The following is a 21,856-nucleotide window of genomic DNA, read 5'->3' as shown; positions in this document are numbered from 1 at the left end:
AAAAATATTAATTAACGCAATGAAAAATTTTAAAACCTGAAATATAGACAGTAAAATGTTGACAGTACTTATATTTGTGTCTCAGGTAATGGATGATTTTCACTTTCTTCTTTTGTTTGCCTCTGACTTTTGCAATAAAGAAAACTAATAGTAAACTAAAAGAAGATATAACATATTCAATGCATGTAACAAACAAAGAATTAATACCCAAAATATATATAATAAACTACAATCAAGAAAAGGCAAACAATATCTAATATTATTGAGCACATCATTTGTTACTCTCCATGATAAATGCTGTACATTATTATCTTATTTAATCTTTCCAAGAACTCTCTGCAGTGTACACTATGTTCTCTCCATTACCAGATGAGGAAACTGAAACACAGAGCAGTGATGTAACTTGCCCATCACCACTGAGTTAGTAAAGGGAAGGTAGGGCTGGGATTAAAGCACAGAAGTCCGTCTAAGGATGATAAATAGTGATGGATGGACACTTGACTTGGGGTGGTGAACATACAATACAGTGTACAGGTGATGTATGATAGACTCGTACACCTGAAACCTGTATAATTTTGTTACCCAGTGTCACCCCCAATAAATTCATTAAAAAAAAAAGAACACAGGAGTCTGACTTCAGAACCGACCACACTCACTTCACAATACTACCAACAATCTCATGAAAAGATCTTAGGTTTACTAGCAAGTAGGGAATCATAAATGAAACAAAAAGCAATGTTCCACTTTCCATCTGTACAATACATAAGAACGTCAAGATGTTTCAGACACATGAAAAACATCAAGTGTTGACGGGAATGAAAGGCATAGATGTGTATCTACTACTTGGAAGAACAATTTAGGAGTGTGTGGTAAACTTAAATACTTCGATTCCGTAATATGCAACATAACTCCTGGAAAAATACTTCTATAGAGAGAAATGTCCAAAGACATTATTGCAGAATCATTAAAAGTGAAGAACTGGGAAGAAACGAATGTTCAATAGCAGATAAATGAAATGTGTATTCTAACGCTTGTCAAAGGGAACATGCTAGGCCTATACTTATCAAGTAGGTAGATGTCAGAAACGTGATGTTGATATCATGTTAGCATTAAAAATTGAATTTACACAAGAACAATTCTATATATTGTTCATTCGTAAGATTGTGTGTACCAAAAGCTGAAAAACACACTGAATAAACTTCAGTTTAATCATAGTGATGGATTCAGAGGACTTGAGAATATTCAAAGAACATTTCAATTTTCTCTGTAATGATTTAATCCTTTAAAAAAAGACTAAACATAGCAACACACTTGTATTAGTAAGTGTTCATTTCGGATGTGGAAAAATGGAGTCTTTGTTATATTATTTTCCATACTGTCTAGGTGTCTGTCTCTTCCGTGGAGAGAGAGATATATGCATTTTATATGTATAATGATACTCAGATATACATATAAACACATATATTTTTATTTATGAAATATGTATTTATTTTCTCAAAATCAAAGTGATATTTAAAATGTAAAACCAGGACAAAGACACTTTCACAAGTTGAGTCCTGACCAGATTAATTATTAGCTCTATTGTTATACAGCTGTGTCTAAAATAATCATAGCTTAGATTTTAGAGCATCTAATGCAAAGGGCGATGTTAAGTATTATTTGTAAGTGCATGGCTCTCTCTCTGCACAATCTACCTACTCTTTATGTCATTTCCATCCCGAAGTCCCTTACACTGTGGAAGAGCACGTGTACATGTTAAACATTTGGCTGTGATGACATTGCACTGACGTGAATTTTACAAAAGTGAGGAAAGAATCCAGGAAAAGCAATAAAGCAATGACCTTGAGCCATAAGGCAGGATATAGTCTTTGCAGAAAAACTCCTTTGCTTTCAATACTTCACTGAGTCACTGGGTGGTAGCAGCTGAAAATTTTCCAACCCATGGGGAGATCTTCATTTTCGGGGGGCCACACCCTCTCTCAGTGGCTCACAACCCCAGGAAGGTGAAAGTTGATGCAAACTGATGTATTTTTATGAAATCACATGAGACCCATCGAGTCTGCTCATGACTCAGGACAACTCTGAAACATCCTGGGTCATTGAGCTGTCCCTCTGCCACCAAATACCTTCAGAAAGGCCCCCTTTACATCCTTATTCCGGAGGCTGTAGATGATGGGGTTGAGGAAGGCAGAGACAACATTGTAGAACAGGGCCAACTCCTTGTCCCGCTCTGGGTCGTACCAGGAGCCAGGCCTCATGTACATGATCATGGCCGGCCCATAGAACATGGTGACCACAGTGACATGGGAAATACACGTAGAGAACGCCTTGAACCTCCCCTGGGATGAGCGGATCCTCAAGATGGAGGCAAAGATTCGGACATAAGAAGCCAGGATGAGGGAGAGTGGCACCAAAAGCAGGATGAAACCCAAGATGAAATCCAACTGGTCGTTGAAGGAGGTGTCTGCACAGGCCAACTTCAGGACAGCAGGGGCCTCACACAAGAAGTGGTTTATCTTGTAGGGACCACAATATGGCAGACGCATGGTGAAGACAGTGCAGATAAGAGCCCCAGCTATGCTAATGGACCCACAGACTGTGACCATCTTGACACAAATGACCCGGCCCATGAGTTGGGTATAGTGGAGGGGAAAGCAAATGGCCACATACCTGTCATAGGCCATAATGGCATAGAGGACACACTCAGCAATGCCCAGGACCAAGAAGATGAACATCTGGGCTACACAAGCTCCCCAGGAGATCGTTGTCCTTGGACACATCATATTAACCAACATCTGGGGCACGGTGGTGGTGACATAGCTCATGTCCACCAAGGAGAGGATACTGAGAAAGAAGTACATGGGTGTGTGGAGGTGTGAATCCAGGTAGATCAGGGTGATGATGAGTACATTACCCACAAGAGTGATGAGGTAGAGGAGGAGGAAGAAAGTGAACAGGGCCATTCTGACCTGTGCCTTACTGGAGAAGCCAAGGAGAATGAACTCAGACACAGAGCTGTGGTTCTTTTTGCCAAGGCTCTGCATGGTGACTGCTTACTAAAGACAAACAGGACTTCTGTGTTCTGTGCTTGGCCTTGTGGGAGGGAGGACAGAATTGACAGAAGTTGAGTCCCACACACAGCACCTTGCACAGAAAGTTGCTCAGATGGGGACAAAATTTTGTTGAGTTGGGTGAAAATGGAAAGGAAGCTAGGGCAGCACTGGCACTGGGAAATGAGTCAGAAGATCAGAAGTCACACCTGTAATAGAATATAGGCTGTCTGACGGCCCACAGGCCCTTCTCTGGACACCCCTCTCAGCCAGAGAAAGCAAGGCATCTGGTAGTCGTGTTTGTAGCAGGGCACCCAGCCAACCCCTGGCACCTCTCAAATTCTACCTAGGGTGTACACTTATCCCAAACTAAAACAAAACTCTTTGCTGAGGATTTAAAATGATGAAACTGAAAACCTGTGTCAGTGGGCTGTGGGTGCCTGAGATACTCTCAACCCAGAGCTGCTGTGGGGGTCACACAAAATCCCAGGGGAGCTCAAGCTGTAGAGAAGAACAGGGAGACATTGCACTGATGAAGGAAGAGCAGACATACTGAGAAGCAAAGAAGAGACTTCACAGCCCTGAGCAGCAGAGAGGGTGACTGCTTCCCAACATGCTACCTGCAGCTCTTCCTGAACATCCCACAGTTGTCCCTTACCCAGCTATGCGACCTTGGGCAAGTCCCTTCACCTCCATTGGCCTCAGTCTCCCCATCTGTTGGATTGAGGTGAAACATGTACAGCACAGAGCAATGGCAAGGAGCATATGAGATACTGTATGGCAAGATATTTTGCAGATGTGTGTGTGTGTATATATGAACACTAGACAAGTAAACGGGGTTAGTGTAAGTGGAACACGTCTGGAAATCAGAAGAGCAGGGGGCTGCTTCTGACCCAGCCCGGATTTTGCTGTGTGATCTTGGGTAACTTTGTGGGTAACCCTCTGTGAACTTTGAAGCCCCATTTCAAAGTGAAGCTGTGGGACTCGACCATTCCAAAGGACCCTTCGGGCTCTGCTAATCTCTGATAACAGGGTGCCAGGCTGGACACCTGTAATTGCACCAGTTGCCATGAGCACCATGGGGAGCTGAGCTGTCTGCTGAACAGGATTGTGTTGGGGGGAGATTCCTTGCGGAGCTGGTGATGTGAGACCAGAGCATAGGAAAGTACAGAGAGTACAGATTCAGGTGTCAACACACCTGAGTCTTGCAGCCTTTTTACCTACTGCCCAGTCACTTAGCCTCTCAGAGTCTAGTGTTTGTCATCAGTAATACCTCCTCCACAGTGGAGAGTACATGAAAAGTACGTGGTTTATCAAAAATCCTCAATAAATGGTAGCAATTTGGGTAATAAGAAGATGAGAGGAAGGAAGAGTGGAGGGAGGGGTGAGGAGCCATCGTGGCATTTTCTGAGGTTCCAGAGGACAAGGGTGAAGACATGACTTTGGGAACTGATTGCTGCAGGATGATGGTGAAGGTCGGGAGGATGGAAAAGTTGTCCCAGGCTGTATGGGCAAAGGAGGGTGGTGTGATATTTTTGTGCTGAACTTCAGAGAACATCAATAATTGGATGGAGGAGAAAAATGTACCAGATCAGAAGTGGTTGTGAAGGGAGAGGAGAACTAGGGATGCTCAGAGTTTTAGATGTTGAGAGGAGAGACTCTGAAGAGGTAAGTGCTGCTCAGCAGTGCAACTGGCAAACCCTGAAGCCAGGACGATAAGGGCTGCTCACACCCTTCCATCCACCAGTTCACACCCCCACCCTGGACTTTTTCAGTGGCTTCCCTCCCTGGCGCACCCACCAGCAGGTACCATTTCATCTCTCATGCCCTTTCCCTTGCCTCCTTAGACTGGAATTTAAGGTATTTCTAACAACTTTTCAAGTCTGTGGGACTCCCCAGGACCTCTGAGACTGCTGAACCATGACGCTAACAGCACGATCACAGGAAGGTCCCAGTCTGGGCATCTGGGCTGGGCTCTCTCTGAGCCAAAGACCTTCCAACCCACCTGACTCTCAGTGTCTCCCACTTAGGCCATGCAGATGTCCAACTCCCTTCCCTCAAGGATTTATCTGGTTGAATGCCTTCCATAATCCTTCTGCTTCTGCACATCCCACTAATCAAGGCGTGCAGCTCGGGGTTTCCTCACTACCCACAAGCCTAGTCTTGTTGATTTCATGTGTTACCCTCCCAGACACCTTGGAGGCAGAGGCTGCTGTCTCATTTAGATCTCTCCCCAGGATCTAGTAGGGATGGGCAGACTGCTTGTGGACCTCTGGTCCAGTACTAGTTTTCTCTGCTATAGCACCAAATTCTGTTCTGCCTTCCACCAAGCTAGTATGTCGCAGGACCAGGCTTCACTCCTGGGTCTCTGGCTGCATAGACCTGCCAGGCTCTTAACCACTGTGCCTACTGCCTCTCTCATAGGCACCCACGAAAAAACAACTAAGTCAAAACCTCGCACCAGGAAAATATCATACCCATACATCCCCCCTCCTCTCTCCATCTGCCCTCGCCTCCCTGACCCTTCTCAGCCTCTGTAGCTCTGGTAGAGAAGAAGGGAGCAGATGCCTCATCAAGGGCCCATCAGGGGCGGGAGGGTGCTCCTGAGAAGGGCATGTGCAAGTCTGGAAAGGGTGCTGGAGATCCCACTCCTGTTCAGTGAGGGCAGTTGCACTCTCTCCCCATTCCCAGTGAGTGGGGGAGACTAGGGTGGGGGTCCTTTGTCCATTCTTGGGGATGCCAGGGAAGGAAACTCCCAGTCCTTCCCTCAGTCCCACCTACAAATGAACAGCACCCTGTTCTTCTGCTCAACTCACCTCCTTTACTTCTGTGGCAGCATCACCCTGGTTTCCTTTCATCTTGGGTGATGCAGTAGACAGCAGAGTCCCCCTGCTCCTTAGCACAGTGGCCCTACAGGGGAGATCTGCCCCTCTCCTAAGAGGGAGGGTAGGGCTTCCAGCTGGCAGACCAGTGACACTCTTCTATCAGAATGGGGTTGGAGAGTGGATTTCTAATACCTGGAAAGCCCCGAGGATTCCCTGTCCATGTTGCTAAATGCAGCACAGGGCCTCTGGGAAGATGAAAGACACAGCCAGGAAATTAATGACCTCAAGATATTTCAGGTGTGGCCCCTGGAGCAAATGAGCTGGGCATCCTTGTGAAGTTTCCATTTGGAGACTGAAGTTTCTTGCCACTGTGACACAGAGGAAGGAGGAGTCCTATGTCTGAGCTGCCATCTCTGTGTGACACAGTGATAATGCTAAGATGTGCTTTGTTTCCTTTCAAAGCACTTGTGTGTGTCTTCTGTGTCCTTAGGCATTTTATCCAAAGCTGTGCACCAGGTAGGTAAAACTACAGCCTGACCGTAGATGACATAAATGCGGCCAATACTTACCAGCGTCCTCAGAACTACCATTTATCGAAACCTATTATCCAAGGCCGCACCTCTCGTTGTGGTAAAAATGCCACCAAACCTATTACCACAGCAGTAACTACCAACTCTTGAACAATTACTCTTATCAGATGCTTGCCAGGCACTGCTCAACATGTAATTAGCCTCACACAAGGTCAGTAAGGAATCTGATACATCAGGAGGCACAGAATGTTTCAGAGAATAAGTGGCTTGTTCGCACCAGGTAACACGTACACTGTCATCTGAATTTGAACCTAGATCCGTCAGGTTGCAAATCGTTCTACTGCAGCATCTCTATGGCCAAGGTGCAGTACTGGTTTGCAGGGTGGGGAGTCAGGATGGGGAGCGTCTATAAGCCTGGATGTAGGAGCCACGTGGACAAATGTACAGGTGGGCAGATGTACAGTCATCCTCAGACCCATGTGGAGGACATTCTCCCCAACTAAGTACTCCTTGAGTCCGTCTGGCATTCCAAGACAGAAAGGCAGGAGACTGGCTCAGCCTCATTAACTGCTGCTGGGCAGATCCTGCCTCATGCGTGGGAGGCACTGGCCAACTGTGAGAGACAGTCCAGTCCAGCAAGGAAGAATTTAATTTCTGAAGGTGTGGTGACAAAGGTCAAGTCCAAGGCAAGACGAAGTTCAGTTTGGGCACTGGGGAACTTAAGGCCAATGGGGAATGCTTTCACCTTGGTATAGGTCAGTGCTGAGAAATCCAGGTCAAGTGATACTATGGGTCGAAGGGTGTCTGTGTGCAGGAATAGGGCCTGGACCACTAGAGGGGACCTGAGGCTAGAACTGGGTGAGTCCTGGTAACTGGGAGGGGTCCTGGGAACAGCAAGTCATCTTAAAGGACAGGTACTCAAGGCAAAGTCCCAGAAGTCCTGTTAGCTGAGCTGGAGCATGAAGTTGAAGGAGCCAGCAGCTGAGCAGGACTGGATGCTCTTCCAGAGCATGGGACTGCAACTGCTCCTGTCCCTGGACATGTAACACACTCACTCAGGCAACTCAGATTTTTAGGGTGACAAGTATGAGCCACAGTGATTGGCCCACCTGTGGGGAGATAGTAGGACAGCCAAGGATGGGATTGGGTAGGGTGATCTCATATCCTCCTTCTCAGGGAACAGTTCTGCTTTGTTCCTGTTGTAGATTCATTAACTCCTAAATTGTTTTAAATACTCCCCTTCACTCTCCAAATGTGCCTGAGTTTGGACATTACATGGTCTCCTGGATATGGGGGCTGTGAGCTGGGTAACTACCTGAGCGGGGGCAACCCTACCCAGGGCACAGGAAGTAGATGTTGCACAGTCTAGTCATGGATTTTGATGTATTTTCCCTCTTGATCCTTTTCGGTTCTCTGCATCTTTCCCTTCCCCAGGCTTAGGTTCTGAAACCCTCAAGACACAGAGCCAGTGTTTCTTGTGCAATACAGGAAAAAAAAAATAAAACAAGGCCAGAGAGAGAGGTGGTTGAATGCTCGTTCTAACCACCTCCTTGCTATATGACCTTGAGCAAATCACTTGTCCTCTCTGAGCCTAATTTTCATACTTAGAACAGAAAACAATGCTTCCAAGGTGGAGAAGGTGCACGTGAGGAGCTTAGCACACGTCCTGGTATCTGTACTGGAAGGGGCTCAGTCAGTGGTAGGCCCTACACTGGCAGCAGTAAGTGAGCAGTGTTCAGGGTCAGTCTAGGTGTCTTCTGGGAGGGGGCAGGGGAGAGAACACTGTACAGCAGGGGCCGCAGCCCCCATGCCTGGATCCACAGTGGAGGGCTCCTTCCCAGCCACACATGTGTCAGGCAAGTGAGAGGGAACATGCTAAAAAAGGGTGACCTTCTTGAATCAGGCATCCTGGGGACCTGAAGCAGAGGTTTCATGTTCAACAGGGGACTGCACATCTATAAATAAATGAAGAGGGTCAGGGGGTTTGTCTAAGAGTGCCCTGCCAGCTGCTGAGTAGTTATCTCATTCCATTGTGATCTGGGTTCAAATCCCAGTCTGGTCTCTACTAGAAATTCAAGCAAGTTGCTTAACCCGCCTAAGCCTCAGTTTTTAAAACTATAAAATTTGGAGAATAATACGAACTTCACATGGTTGTTCTTAGGATTTATTGAGGTAAAGTATGTCAGCACATGACGCCATGAACATAGCATGTGCTCAAGAAGTGGGATAAGTCATCGCCTTGATCAGTAGCATCACCACCACTCTCTGAGGTCACATGCTGGGAAGTGGCCCAGGTGGGGCTGGAGCCCAGACCCTCGTCCCTCTGAAGCCTGTTTTCATCCCAGCACGCTTCCCTGCCTCCCAACTCAGTTTATGTTCACCTAACAGCTGCACGTGCTGTACTAACCTTTCATACATGTAGCTGGATTCAATTTGTGAAACTATCGTGGAGAATTTCTGCATTTGTGTCCATGAGGGACATGGGCCTGCAGTTTCCTTTGCTTGTAATGTCCTCAGTTTCCATGTCAGAGGGGTGCTGTCCCCCCAGACTGAGCTGGGAGATACTCCCTGTGCCTAAAATTTTTAATACAGACTTGCAAGCAGTTCTTCCTCACAGGGTTGCTAAATTCACCAGTGAATCCCTCTAGATCTGGAGTTTTCTTTTTAAAAATATTTTATTGTTATGCTGTTGCAGTTGTTCCAACTGTCCCCACTTTGCTCTCCTCTGCCCAGCCCACCCCCTGGAGTTTTCTTTGTGAAAAGTTTCTATTTCCACAATCAGTTTGAAAAAGAAATATATGGCTAGTCAAATAACCTCTTCCTCTTAAAGTGATGTCTTTTAATGAATTCAAATGTTTTATCTAAGTTATCTGATTTATTGGAATTAAGTTATTTATAAAAATCCTCTATTATCCTTCTAATAGCTCCCCCCACCCCCTCCTCTGGTGGTTCCCCACACACAAGAGGCACAGGTCAGTGCTCAGTGTAGACATGGGCCGACCTGCTCTGACCTCAGGGCTCTCCCTCTCTGCGCAGCGCTTTTGTCCCGTGCTTCGCTCTGGGCGCCCAGCCACCATGGCATCCGTCAGCACGGGCTGAGGGCTGCGGGCACAGAATACCGTGCACTGAGCAGTTAAACAACAAACATTTATTTCTCACAGCTTTGGAGTCTGGAAGTCTCAGATGAGCATAAAAAGCTTATCATAGAATATCAACTTTTGAAAAGACAGAATACTTAATCCATTAGGATTTTCCTGCTGAAAACAAAACCCAGCCAATGGCAGTTTACACATGCAGACATTTCTGTTTTTCGCAGAACAAGCAGTCTTGAGACAACCAGCGATGTGGGTCAGCTCACAGCTGCGTTATGTAGGTGGGAGCACCCCTGTGCTCTCTGAGCTGTTCTGCTCACGGTCTCCAGATGGCTTGCTCAAGTCCAGACATGACATCTTTATTTGTGGTAAGAGAAAGGGGACTTGGGAGAAGAGGTTGTATCACGGTCACTCTCTCCCTTTGTTAAGAAAATAAATATTTTCACAAAACTCTTCAGCTGAGGTTTCATTTTGTCTCACAGAATGGGACCAGGTCCCATGACTGGCTTAGCTGGACAGGTTCTGGGTAAGAGATACATGGAAGTGTCCTTGGGACTCCGAGGGTTCAGCATCGACGGCCCCCAAACAAACATTGTTGGTAGGAACATGGTCATATCAGCAAGAAGCGGGAAATGAATAGTCACCCAACTAACGTGTGTCACATTAAAATTGTATGTAAAGTATCTCATCAGTGAGGTGAGAGAAGATGTCACTTCCATTAGGTATAGAAAAAATTAGAGAGAAATGTAAGGAAATTTTCATTGTTGTATGGAAGGAACTACAGGGTAACAACGTTCTTTTTCTTCCTTCCTGTCTGTATGAATTTTCTCTGACGAGCGTGGATTACTTCACTTAGAACACGTGGCAGACTCTATCAGGAATTGCCCCATGGATCAAAGAACCCTCAGTAGAGGGGCCCCCAGACTGACAGTCAGGGTTCTCTGTGTCTCTCTCAGACTCTGCCACCCTGCAGCTGAGGTAGAGGTCTCATGAACAACTCGACTCCCACAAAGGCTAGAGTCCAACTTGAGGGGGTTAGAGTAGTTGAGGGGGGCCCATGCCCAGGCTAGAGACTTGGGTGGGTAGAGACTTGGGTAGTGCTAGCTTGTCACCACCCCCCACTGCAGACAGAGTGTGTTGGAGGCACTTTACAGCCAGGCAGAGCTAGCCTGGGATCTCAGCTGCCTGGAGCAGCTGCGTGACCTTGGACAAGTCTTTTTGCCTGTGAACATTAGTGTCCTCACCTGGGAAGGGGAAATAATGTGCCTCTTTCACAGAGTAGTTGGAGAATTAAATGACTTGGTGCCTGTGCTGGGCACATAGAAGGTGCTCAAAAAATGCTGGTCCCTTTCCCCATTCCCTTCCTTATCCCTGGAAGAATGTGTATCTAGCCCCAGAGAGCCCGCTGCCTTCAAAAGTTGTGCCCTGAGCTCTAAATGTGTGAGCCACCACCTCCCCTCCACAGTGGCTCTGTTCTTCCCGCCTGAGAGGCCCCACCGCCTCTGTTCTGGCCTAGGCTGGATCATGCACTGCGTTCCACAACAGGCAGTAGCACAGCCTGAGTGGCCAGGCAAAACTGTATTCAGGATCCTAGCTCTGCACAGCCTGCTTAGCCTGCAAGCTTCCATTTCTATATCTATAAAATAGGGATAATAGTGCTATAGGGATTTAGTATAAATATCTAGTCCATAATGACTACTCAGAATAAAACAAACAAGCCCAATGGTAAGTGTTGTTATGACATAGGGAAGACAGCCCCATTTTATAGTGACCAAGCTGAGGCTCTGGGAAGCTAAGTGACTCCACCTGGTTGCAGTGACTTTGTGTCTGTCTGATGACACACTGCTAGGTCCCCTGTGCACACTTGCTTCCCCAGTGGTTAAGCTTGCTGAGGGAAGGGCGGGGCTGTCCCCAAGCTGTCAGTGGGAGGTGCCTGCTGGGGCTGCAGCCTGGCACTAAGGGTACTGGGTGAGGGGGTTCCAGCCTGGGGAAGATGCATGGGAGCAGGGCATGAGGGCTTATCAGGAGGAGGGATGGTGACTAGATAACCCCACATACCCTCATGAGGAAAAGTAGGGCAAGTGAGAGGTACTGCCTTGTCACAAAGCCTGGGGATTCTGGAGGAGAGAAGAGAGTGTGGTTAGAGAGGGAAGGGAAGAGAGACAGATATGGGGCAGAGGGTGGCTTTAGAGGGCACACCATTGGTGTCAGATAGGACAAGCACTTGCTTCTAGGTCAGTACAAGAAAGACTGGGAGGGAAAGACCAGTGTTGGGGGTGCAGGGCTGGGGCAGGCTCCTACTCTGAAGCAGCCTCTGCCTGCGGGGCTTGAGGAGCTTGCATGTTCAGGCAACGATGCACAGTGTGTTCTGGCAGGAGTGGGTGAGTGAAGGTGGCAGCTGCCCCAGTCCACTCACCAGGGGCCCCTGAGGGGCAACACCTGCTCCGTGGGGCCTGGCTCCAGGCTCGTGTCTGACCTGTCTTCAGTTTCCATCCCTTTCCAGGCTAGTGGCACCCTTTCCTGCCTCTCTGGTCCTCTGTGTCTCCTTGGCTGCCCATCTGTGTCTGTTGATTCTTCCTGCTGTGACTCTGTGTCTCTATTCTGCCCAGTCTGTGTCTCTGGTCTGTACTCTAGTGCATCTTTGCTGCCCATAGATGGGAACCTGCCACCTGAGACCCTGGTTACACCTGCTCTGTCTTCGTGTCTTAGAATCTCCAGATCCCCCAGGCTCTATGGTTTACCACATCGGCCCCCGGCCTGGCACACCACTGGCCCTCACAGTAGGGTACCACTGAGTACCCTCATGCCCAGAGCCAGAGCTCTCTTCTCTTTGTGGACAGCACTGAGGGTTCCAGGGGCTGCAGGACAAGGCTGGAGGAGGACATGGGGAAGACCAGCTCTGGCAGCTCCCTCCTGGACTCTGACCTTCCCTCATGCAGCTTGCTGGGAAGAAGGAGGCGATAGTGTGGGGGGCAGAGGGGAACATGAGACCTCAGGGAGGGTCAGCATATGGCTGAGTCTCTGTGCACAGAGTGGGCACCAGCAGCCTGGCATCACTGCCCTCTTGCATCTACCTGGCCTGTGTGTTGCCTGTCCCAGCTTCGTTCATGTTGTATCTTGTCCAAAATTTCTGCTTCTCCTTCTCCTGCTCTTTCCTTTCAGATTCTACCCTGGAGGAGGCAGGAAATGAGAGAGCAAGTGAGCAAGTAAGTGGTGGGGGAAGAAGGACGACCTGTTCTCAGGCAGGTCAGTCCAACCACATTCTTGCTGTGGATGCTCAGAGACACCTGGTGTTTTTATGAGCACAGGCTCTGCAGTTGGCTGTGGGTGTGTCCCTGGGCAGTTTGTGTCACTGCTTTCCTTAACTGTAAAATGGGTGTAAAAGTGATGCCCACCTCACAGGTGGCTCTGTGCAGAGCACATGTGCAGCCTGCGGGCAATCTGGCACAGCTTCTCCTGTCTCCTGTGACAGGTGTCTGTTCTGATTGGAAGGTGCCCATAATTATTGTTCAGTCTTTCAACTAACACCCCAGTTATGGGGATAAAATGAAATAATGCATGTAAAGCACATGTCATGGTGCTTGGCACAGAGTAAGCTGTTACAACATATAATATATTGATTTATTAAAATCATGATATTATTAGAGAGAAGTATATAATATTATGAAATTATGAATTACTGTATTATTGAAAATAATATTTTATATTATTACTTATCAGCTTGGATAGGAGTGGAAACAAATGCTAGAGAGATTCACCATACTTGTTACCAACTCTCTCAATCCTCCTCCCTCAACCAGCGTGTGCCCTGAGTTCTCCTGGGGACGGGTGACCTCCAGACACACGTAATTTTCTCCAGATGACTGAGGAACAGGAAGGAAACGTATAGGGGGATAGACAATTTCTATACTCCTTTCTTTCTCCTTCCTCCTGGTCTGTAGCTCATTCAGCAAGCATTTATTGGGTCTTACTATGTGCCAGGCTCTGTATTAAGTAATGGGAAACAATAAAATTATGTATGTTGAAGCCGAGCTGCTCAGTGGGATATGTTTGACCCATGGAATTTCCAAGTTAACATGGGCCTGCTGCCTTGAGCTAAGACAGAGTCCAAGGAGCTGACCAGTTAGGAGCCTAGAGTCTGGGTCCAAGTCTCAACTCTGTGATGAACTCCCATGGAGACCTGGGATCCGTCTTCTTCCTACATCTCCTCTCTGCATGTGGCACCTCGGGTCACTCTCATGCTCTCTGTGTCAGCCCTTGCAGCAGCCAAAGATTTCTCTAAAGTGTCTGGCCTGCCTTGGAGTCTGATGACCAAAACTGGGTCGGGCTTTAGGGAGCACAGCCAGGGTATTGCTCTAACTCTCTTAGACTTTCCCCTTTAGGTAAGGGAGACATTGCAGGATTGAAGAAGTGGCCCCATCAAATGTTCGTTTTAGAAAGGGTGCTCTGCAAACCAGTGCATAAAAGGGGCTGAGCAAAGATGCAGCTGGAGGACTGAGATGAACTCCAAGTGAGGGAGAGGTACCAGTGTCTGAACCAGACAGTGGCAGTGAGATTAGTGGGGGATGGATGGATGGAAGAGGCAGTTTGGAGGTGGTGGCAATGGGGACAGACAGGATGTCGGGGAATGAGTACGGAGATGAGGAGATTTTCCCAAGTTTCTGAGTGGCATGACTGCATTGATCTTAGCGATGCCATCAGTTTCTGCCAACCCAAGATTCTTTGCCCTCGTGATTTCTCTTTCCCTTTTGAGAATCAAGGCCAGAAAACACTTCAGTAAATTGCGGATTCAGACTGGTGGAGTTCTGGTTAGCTATGGTTTTGCTGCTCATGGGAAACCCTGCAGGAGCCGCACATGAGTGAAATTCAATTTCTCCCACATATTCCCTGAGCCTCAGTTTCTCCATCTGTGAGATGGAGACAACGATCCCCACTCTATACTTCTCAAAGAGTCCTCATGAGACTCAAAGGGAGAATGAATGTCAAGGTATACTGTAGGGTACAGGCCAAAAGTTGATTGCCTTATTTTTAGCCCAACTGGAGGTACAGAGGTCAGGCTCATCATGGTGGGTAATGACGTTTGCCCTCACATGGGGACTCTCTGGTTCCTAGTCCTGAGAGTCAGGCAGTTTCTTTCCTAGTGAAGAGTGTTTTACTCACTGGAGTGTTGGGGGAAGGATGATGGGGACCCAGAGGTTCAGGGAGCCCGAGTTTCTCACCAGAGGTTCTGGTTGCAGAACAGCATCCTTGGGCACAAGATGCTGCTTTATAGAGAGTTTGTTCCACTTGCCTTCAGCCTTCACATGGGTCAGTCAGGTTACCTAGCGATTAACACCAGACTCTTAAAGAGCAAGCCCATTCATTGGCTGTATGTAAAAGAATGAAAAGTGAGAAGTGACAGCTTGTTTTCTGACTCTTGGACCCCAGGTAGAAGATTCTCACGTCTTTGAAATTATTCTTCTCAGGAAGAATGTGGCTTGCAAGGTAGGTGATGGTATTTCTGTTCTACGGGCGAGGAAACGGAGGCCTAAAAAGTGCGCTAATAGCCCAAGGTGGCATAGCAGGGGAAACCAGAGCCAGGACTCCAGCAGAACCCACTGTCTCTAAACACCATGCCCTTCCATGCTGCTATGTGCTTCCTCTCCCTTCAAGACCACCTGGCCAAACACCATTGTTCTTTATGCAGAAATGAAGGCCAGCCTGGAGAGACAGTGCAACCTACAAAGGCCCTTTGGTGAAAGGTAGGAATTTAACAAAAACAGTTATCTGCCAGCTAGCTGAAAGTTGTGGGGTAATCTCTTAGAAAATCCTAGAGAAATACCTGGCATATAGGAGGTTCAAAGTGTGTTCAGTTCTTTGGCCAAAGTCAGGAAATCATCTGATGTATTCAATGTAAACACATGATTGCCCTGGCTGAATGGCTCACTTGGTAGGAGCATTGTCCCATACACCAAAAGGTCATGGGTTTGGTTCCCAGTCAGGGCACATACCTAGTTTGCAGGTTTGATCCCCTGTTGAGGGCAGGTATGGGAGGCAACTGATCAATTTTTTTCACATCAATGTTTCTGTCTCTCTCTCTCTCAAATCAATAAGTATATCTTCATGTGAGGACTAAAAAAAATAAGGAAATATAGGCATGGGTTCTTGGGAAGACTCATTCATGCTGTTCCAAAGGAGAACAAGCAGACTGCAGAACAAGTAGGTTCCATCTAAAAAATTGGTGCCAGGAGAGGAATAACACTGACAGCATCAAGATCATTCTCATTCTCTAAGTACCGATGATACACATGACATCTCTCCAGTGAGGCTGTCCTCTCCCCATTTTGCAGGAAGAAAGAAGGCTTGAGGAGCTTCAGTTGAGAAAGAGCTAGGGTCTGTAACAGGCTAAGAGAGTAAATTAAATGCTGGGAGGAGCAACAGAATGTAGGCATCTGGGAGGGTGAAATGTGTGAGCATCCTATAGGATGTGGTATTTCCCAGAATCTTAGCTGGCATACTTTGGACCTGAATCTCAGTCCTGTGCATGGAGAGCCATCCAGAAATGCAATTAACATTTATTAGGCATCTACCACATGGTAGGCCTTCTGTGTGATGCTTTTCATGCCCAAACATCACCCAATCCTTGCAGCAAACTTGTAACAAAGTGACAGTGACTCTCATTTTGTTCTTGAGGAAGTAGTCTCCAAGGATTATGAGGCCAGGTAAAGGGCTCTCTCAAGGTCATTTACTCAGTCAATTATAGAACCAAGATTCGGAACTCAGCATTGCTTCTAACACAGCATGACCTGTGATGGTGTGGGTGGGTGGTTAGGGAGGTGTCCTGAGCTGGGGCACACCGAGGGTAAAAGTAGAGTGGAAACAGAAATTGATATCTTCAACAGGAAGGAAGAGGTTCTCTCATTAAAATTGCCCAATTTCATGGAGTATGTACACCCATATTTATCTGTAAACAGTTGGTAGTCTAACTCAGGAGAAGAGGATGCTAAGGGAAAGTACAGACCAGCTAGTACAATGCTTTCATGTCACAGCTGAGGAAACTGAGGCTGAGATGGGTAATTACTGGTGGGTCAGAGGCACAACCTGGACCACATGGGAAAGCCCCTTCCTCCTCATAAGATTCCTGGGAGTGGTGACAGTGCACAAGAGCAGGTGAAATGGGCTGTCATGTTGAGGGGCAGATGGTGTTTCATCATAACTGGACACTGACCACCACCACAACCCCATCAGTAACCCTCACTCTGTGGCATAGTTTAGCTAGTCCTCTGTCAGAATTGGTCTTTCTTTTTCATTTGAAGCAGAACACAATGCAAGAGCCCAACCAGTCCTATGTGACTGAGTTCATCCTTCTGGGCTTCTCCTTCAGTCCCAGGACCATGCCTCTGCTCTTCTCAGCCTTCCTGATGACCTACCTGTTGAGTATTCTGGGCAACAGCATGATCAGTATCCTCATCTGCCTGGATTCGCACCTCCACACGCCCATGTACTTCTTTATTGGCATCCTTTCCCTGCTGGATCTGGGCTACACCACCACAACTGTGCCCCAGATGTTGGCACATATGGCCAGCCAGAGGAAGACCATCTCTTTTGCCAGCTGTGTGGCCCAAATGTACATTTTCTTGGTGCTAGGCGTCACTGAGTCCTGGCTGTTTGCCATCATGTCTATAGACAGGTATGTGGCCATTTGTCACCCACTGAGGTACAAGGTCATCATGAGCCCACTGTTGTGTGGGGCGATGGTCATTTTCTGTGGACTCTGGGGTGTCACCTCTGCTCTTGTCTACACTGTGTTTGCCATGCGTCTGCCCTACTGTGGCCCCAACCAGATCAACCACTTCTTCTGTGAAGTCCCAGCACTCTTAAAACTGGCTTGTGCAGACACCTCAGTCAATGACCAAGTAGACTTCATGCTTGGCTTTTGTGTCATCCTGGTTCCACTTTTCCTTATCCTTGTGGTTTACATCAACATCTTCATTGCCATCTTGAGGATCCATTCAGCCCAGGGGCGGCTGAAGGCCTTCTCTACCTGTGCCTCCCATATCACTGTGGTCACCATGTTCTGCGTGCCAGCCATGGTCATGTACATGAGGCCTGGCTCTGAGGCCTCCCCAGAGGAAGACAAAAAGTTGGCCCTGTTCTACAACGTCATCTCTGCTTTCCTCAACCCCATCATCTATAGCCTCCGCAATAAAGATGTCAAGGGGGCGTTCCTCAAGGTGACAGGCTGGGGCAGAGCCCCAGAATGAGGCCCTGGGAGGCTAGCTGGGGGACACAGAAACAAGACTCATCATGCACAGTCAATGCACCAGCACTCATTCACATAACTCAGGAGCACCAGAGCACACGCCCCCTCAGCCCCACTCTCAACACTACACTGGTCCTTGGGGGACAGCCCATGGTTTGGCTGACAGATGAATACCATGAAATGTCTTCTTAGGCACATCAGTCTTGCAGTTCCCTTTATTCCAGAATCTTTTTAGTTAACAAAAGAACGGACACTTTTGTCAACTTAGTAGTTAACAAAGAAGAGCCATTAAGAGCAGTTATTGAGAATGATGGAATGGGTTTTGTGTATGTCCTGTGTCTGAATCTTGAGGAAGGTTCATTAGCATCTTAATATGGCATACACAGTATTAGAAATTACCAATGGCAAATGTTCGTTGATGCTTACTGTATGGCAGGCCTAACGCTAGGTCCTGTGGATGCAGGCATGGATAACCCAAGTCCCAGTGTGGTGCGTGAGAGACGAGTACTAAGACAAGGATGCCTAAGATACTAAGGGTGCTGTTGGTAGCACCCTGAAAGAGTGAGACGGTGGTTGGCCTGGCTTCAACGATGAGTCCATGTTTCTCTAGGTATTGGAAAAACGAGTGCAAATTTGATAATGTCCTAAAACTGGAAGTATTAGGCCAGAGTCGTTAAGGTTCTTGAGACATAAAGCCAGATTCTCTTACAAAAAAAAAGACCAATTTATACTCCCACCAGCAATGTGTGAACATCCATTTTTTATTGTCTTCTGGTCACCCCGGATCTCATTGTTTAAAAACTAGCCAGTTTCAAGTTGAAAAAGGGTATCTCACTGGTGTTTTATTTTTCATTTCTTTGGTGCCTGCTGTGGTGGGATTTCCCATATGCTTACTGATATTTTGGATTTGTTTTGTGAACTGTTCCTGTCTGCTCCCATTATTCTGGGATGTTTATATTTTTCTTACCAATTCGTAAGAGATCTCTCTATGTTAATTATATTATTCGGTTGTTTATAAGCATGTTGAAGTTATATACCCCATTTTGTTATCTGCTCTTTACTTTGGTTCCGTTATTTATACAACAGCTATCAACAGTGGGGTAGAACAGTGTCTTTGAGGACATTGTGCACCTGTAGCCATGGGCTCTCATGGAGGTCCCAGTCCTTCATGTTAAATAGTTCTGGCCAGCACAGCTTACTATTTCTGTGCAAGGAGGTTTCATAGCCATGTGCATCAGCAAGGGGACTGGAAAGAAGAACCTGAGGGGGCTGCGTGTTAGCTTGTGGGAAATGTCCCAGAACGTCGTGGGGATTGCTTTGTTGGATTCTGGAAACCCTGCAACAGCCAGCAAAGTCAAATAAAAAGCCAGTAAATACAGGTGATACAGTAATATGACCCTGTAGATTGGTGAGGCCTGGAAGAAAACTTTTTACATTTGTGAACGTTCTATGAGGAATAAGCACAGTGTCAGGAAAGGTCCCTCCAAGCTAAAGTTTGCATCTGGGGGTAACAATATGCCCACTCCCCTCTCTAATTTTCCTTACTCTTAAGTGGACAGAGTCCCTTCTCCTTGAGGTCACCCAAGACAGGCTGTAGTTTTCCAAAATGGATTTTACTTGAAACAAGAGGAAAAGGGAAATAAAAATGCAAATGAACAGAAACAAGTGGTACTGAATAGTATTTTTTCCCTTTCTAAGATAATTTCAGTTGACCTCAGTTGCTCTAACTGGCACAGTTTGTAGACTGGTAGATACAGGCTCATTTCCTCCTTCTCAAATCTCTTTCTCACACTAAGTTTCCCTACTTTGAGGTCTTTGGATTTTTACTTCTTCCTCCCTCCCCCTTTTAAAATTTACTCTCTAGGACTCTACTCACTTCCATGGATCAGGAGAATCATAGCTGTTTATTGGTTGATAGTTCATCCCTAAGCCATACATTTAAGAAATCAAAACAAACATTTGTTGAAAGATTACTACATGCCAAGTTCTGTACTAAGCATGTTTCATCTATTATCTCATTTAAGCATTTCAGCTTCCCTGTAAAGAAGAGATACAAACCTCAGAGTAATTAAATGACTTGCAAAAATTCACATATCTAGTCATTGGTGAAACCAAGTGTCTCATCCTGGTCTGCATGGCACTAAAGTCCAGGCTCTTGACCACTGTGCTCCATCTACTCAGTCACCTCCCTCTCACACTGCGTCACCACAGACACAGCCAGTGTCTGAGCACCCTGTGCCCTCCCACTGGTGGGCGTGTGGAGGCTCAAGTCCTGGTGGCTGAGGGTGATGAGGAGGCTGTTGCTCACAAGGATCAACAGGTAGAAGCCTAGAAAGAAGGTGAAGAACAGAGGGTTGATCCTGGGATAAGGGGCACAGCCCAGTAGAATGAACTCTGCCACAGAGGACTGGTTGACTTCCTGCATCGTGATCTGCCTGTTTAGAGAGTTTGGGGGATACGGAATTTATTGAGTGTCTGTGCCAAGGGTGTGCAAGGAATTTCCACACTCATCGTCTCATTTACATTTCCTAACAGGAAGTTTGGATCAGCAGATGGCCCCACAAGATATGTCCCCATAGTAGTTTGAGTGGTACTAGGGCTTGGTTCAGGATTTCATTGAGGGTCACAGTGATAAAAATGGGGAAGATCAAGTCAGCGAAGTGCTCTATGCTGTGAGCCATTCTGGCCTGTGGCTGTCTCCGCCTCCGTTTACTGGCTGAGCCTTGATTTTCTCTCTATTATTCACCCCCTTTCTATTTTTCTCTTGACACTACAAATGTCACTAAGCCTTGGTTTAAGATAAGGACCAGGGTTATTATTTGGGTTAGAGTTAATATTTATGATTTAACTTTTTCTGGTATTTGAGGCTTCATTGTATTCATTAATTATGTCATTCATTCAACACATTTTAACCAAAATGCTCACTATTTATTTATACTACAAATCAGGAGCAAGGAAGAATTATAAATAATCTGGGTGAAAAAAGTGAGTTTACACTATCTACTAAGATAAATTGTAAACATGTTAAAAGTTAAATGCAAAAAAATAAAACTATAAAACATCCTACAAGAAAATATATGGGTAAATGTTTACTTTAGGGTGGGACAGAGAATGGCTTTTTAAACATCACCTGAATGTTTCCAAGTAAGTCCTTCGGCCTCATGGTGAGGAAATCCTTTCCCTTTAATGTGCAAATAAAGAACATAGCTCCTCATTGATCAGCTATAAGAAGTCCAATACTTTCTCCACTATTTTGCAAGGTTCTTTGTGCATCCCTGCCAGGTCGCTTTGCTCTAAAACCCCTGCTCTCGTTGAGTCCTTGACTACCATCCTCCCGCTGCCTCACTCATGTGCCTCAGCTGCACTGGCCTCCTCCTGGCTCAGCTCTCTCCTCTCCTTCCTTTATGCCCAAACCTCACCCACCCAAGGTTCGCAGTTGTACGACTTATCCTGAAGGGGCGATGACTACCATGCAGCACAGATCAGGAACCTTTATAATAGAATATTTAATTGTGTCAAGTCCCTACGTCATCTCTGCAACAGTTCCCCACCCCGCCCCCCCCCGGCATTTTCCTCTCTAGTTGGCAGCAACTGATCTGTTTGATTGTGCAGAGAATGTTAGCTCAGCTTCCTTGTGTCCACGTCATGCCCAAGCTGCTCACATGCCCCCCACGTGAATGCCGAAATCTTTTCCTGCCACAGGAGCAGAAAAACAAAGGAAGAAACAGCAGAGAAAAAGATGAAAATTGTGGCCACGTAACATAAAGGGAAATGTTTTCTAAGTTAATAAAACTAATGTTTGTGATCTATGTGGAAGACAAGGATTAACGTCATTAATACACAAAGATCTCTTCTAAAACATAAAGAAAACTGACAACAGAGAGTGAGATAAGAATAACACATTTGGGGAGAACCAAGATGGCGGCATTGGTAGACACACTGCGCCTCCTCACGCAACCAGAACTGACAGAAAATAGAACGGCAAGGAAGTCCGACACCAAGGAAATAAAAAATAAACATTCATCCAGACCGGTAGGAGGGGCAGAGATGGGCAGCCGGGGCGGAGAGGACTCGCGTTGCCGTGGCGGGACTGAGACTGGCGGAGTGTGGGACGAAT

At 46.7% G+C, this 21,856-nt stretch overlaps 2 protein-coding genes across 6 annotated transcripts; one reads left to right on the top strand and one right to left on the bottom strand.

Moving 5' to 3' along the window:
• Positions 1–1,611: 1,611 nt before the first annotated feature.
• LOC128780601 (olfactory receptor 2G3) lies at positions 1,612–20,425 on the bottom strand. Its single transcript, XM_053921741.1, has 2 exons — positions 20,032–20,425; positions 1,612–2,902 (listed from the first exon to the last, which is right to left on the bottom strand). Exons 1-2 carry the CDS (start codon positions 20,162–20,164, stop codon positions 2,097–2,099), a joined length of 939 nt encoding a protein of 312 aa, XP_053777716.1. The 5' UTR covers positions 20,165–20,425; the 3' UTR covers positions 1,612–2,096.
• On the top strand, positions 11,498–19,097 carry LOC112299417 (olfactory receptor 2A12). Of its 5 annotated transcripts, none has more exons than XM_053921745.1 (5): positions 11,498–11,585; positions 12,660–12,703; positions 14,925–14,981; positions 15,184–15,238; positions 16,861–19,097. In XM_053921745.1, exons 4-5 carry the CDS (start codon positions 15,186–15,188, stop codon positions 17,738–17,740), a joined length of 933 nt encoding a protein of 310 aa, XP_053777720.1. In that variant the 5' UTR covers positions 11,498–11,585; positions 12,660–12,703; positions 14,925–14,981; positions 15,184–15,185; the 3' UTR covers positions 17,741–19,097. The 5 variants fall into 5 exon arrangements, with proteins under 5 accessions (XP_053777720.1, XP_053777717.1, XP_053777718.1 ...); XM_053921742.1 differs by having other exon boundaries at positions 16,793–19,097; XM_053921743.1 differs by lacking the exons at positions 11,498–11,585; positions 12,660–12,703 and adding an exon at positions 14,239–14,356 and having other exon boundaries at positions 16,793–19,097.
• Positions 20,426–21,856: the final 1,431 nt, after the last annotated feature.

Source organism: Desmodus rotundus, chromosome 3, assembly GCF_022682495.2.
Source record: "Desmodus rotundus isolate HL8 chromosome 3, HLdesRot8A.1, whole genome shotgun sequence".
NCBI lineage: Eukaryota > Metazoa > Chordata > Mammalia > Chiroptera > Phyllostomidae > Desmodus > Desmodus rotundus.
Note: the sequence above shows the minus strand (reverse complement) of the source record. Positions and strands in the feature narration are given on the sequence as shown.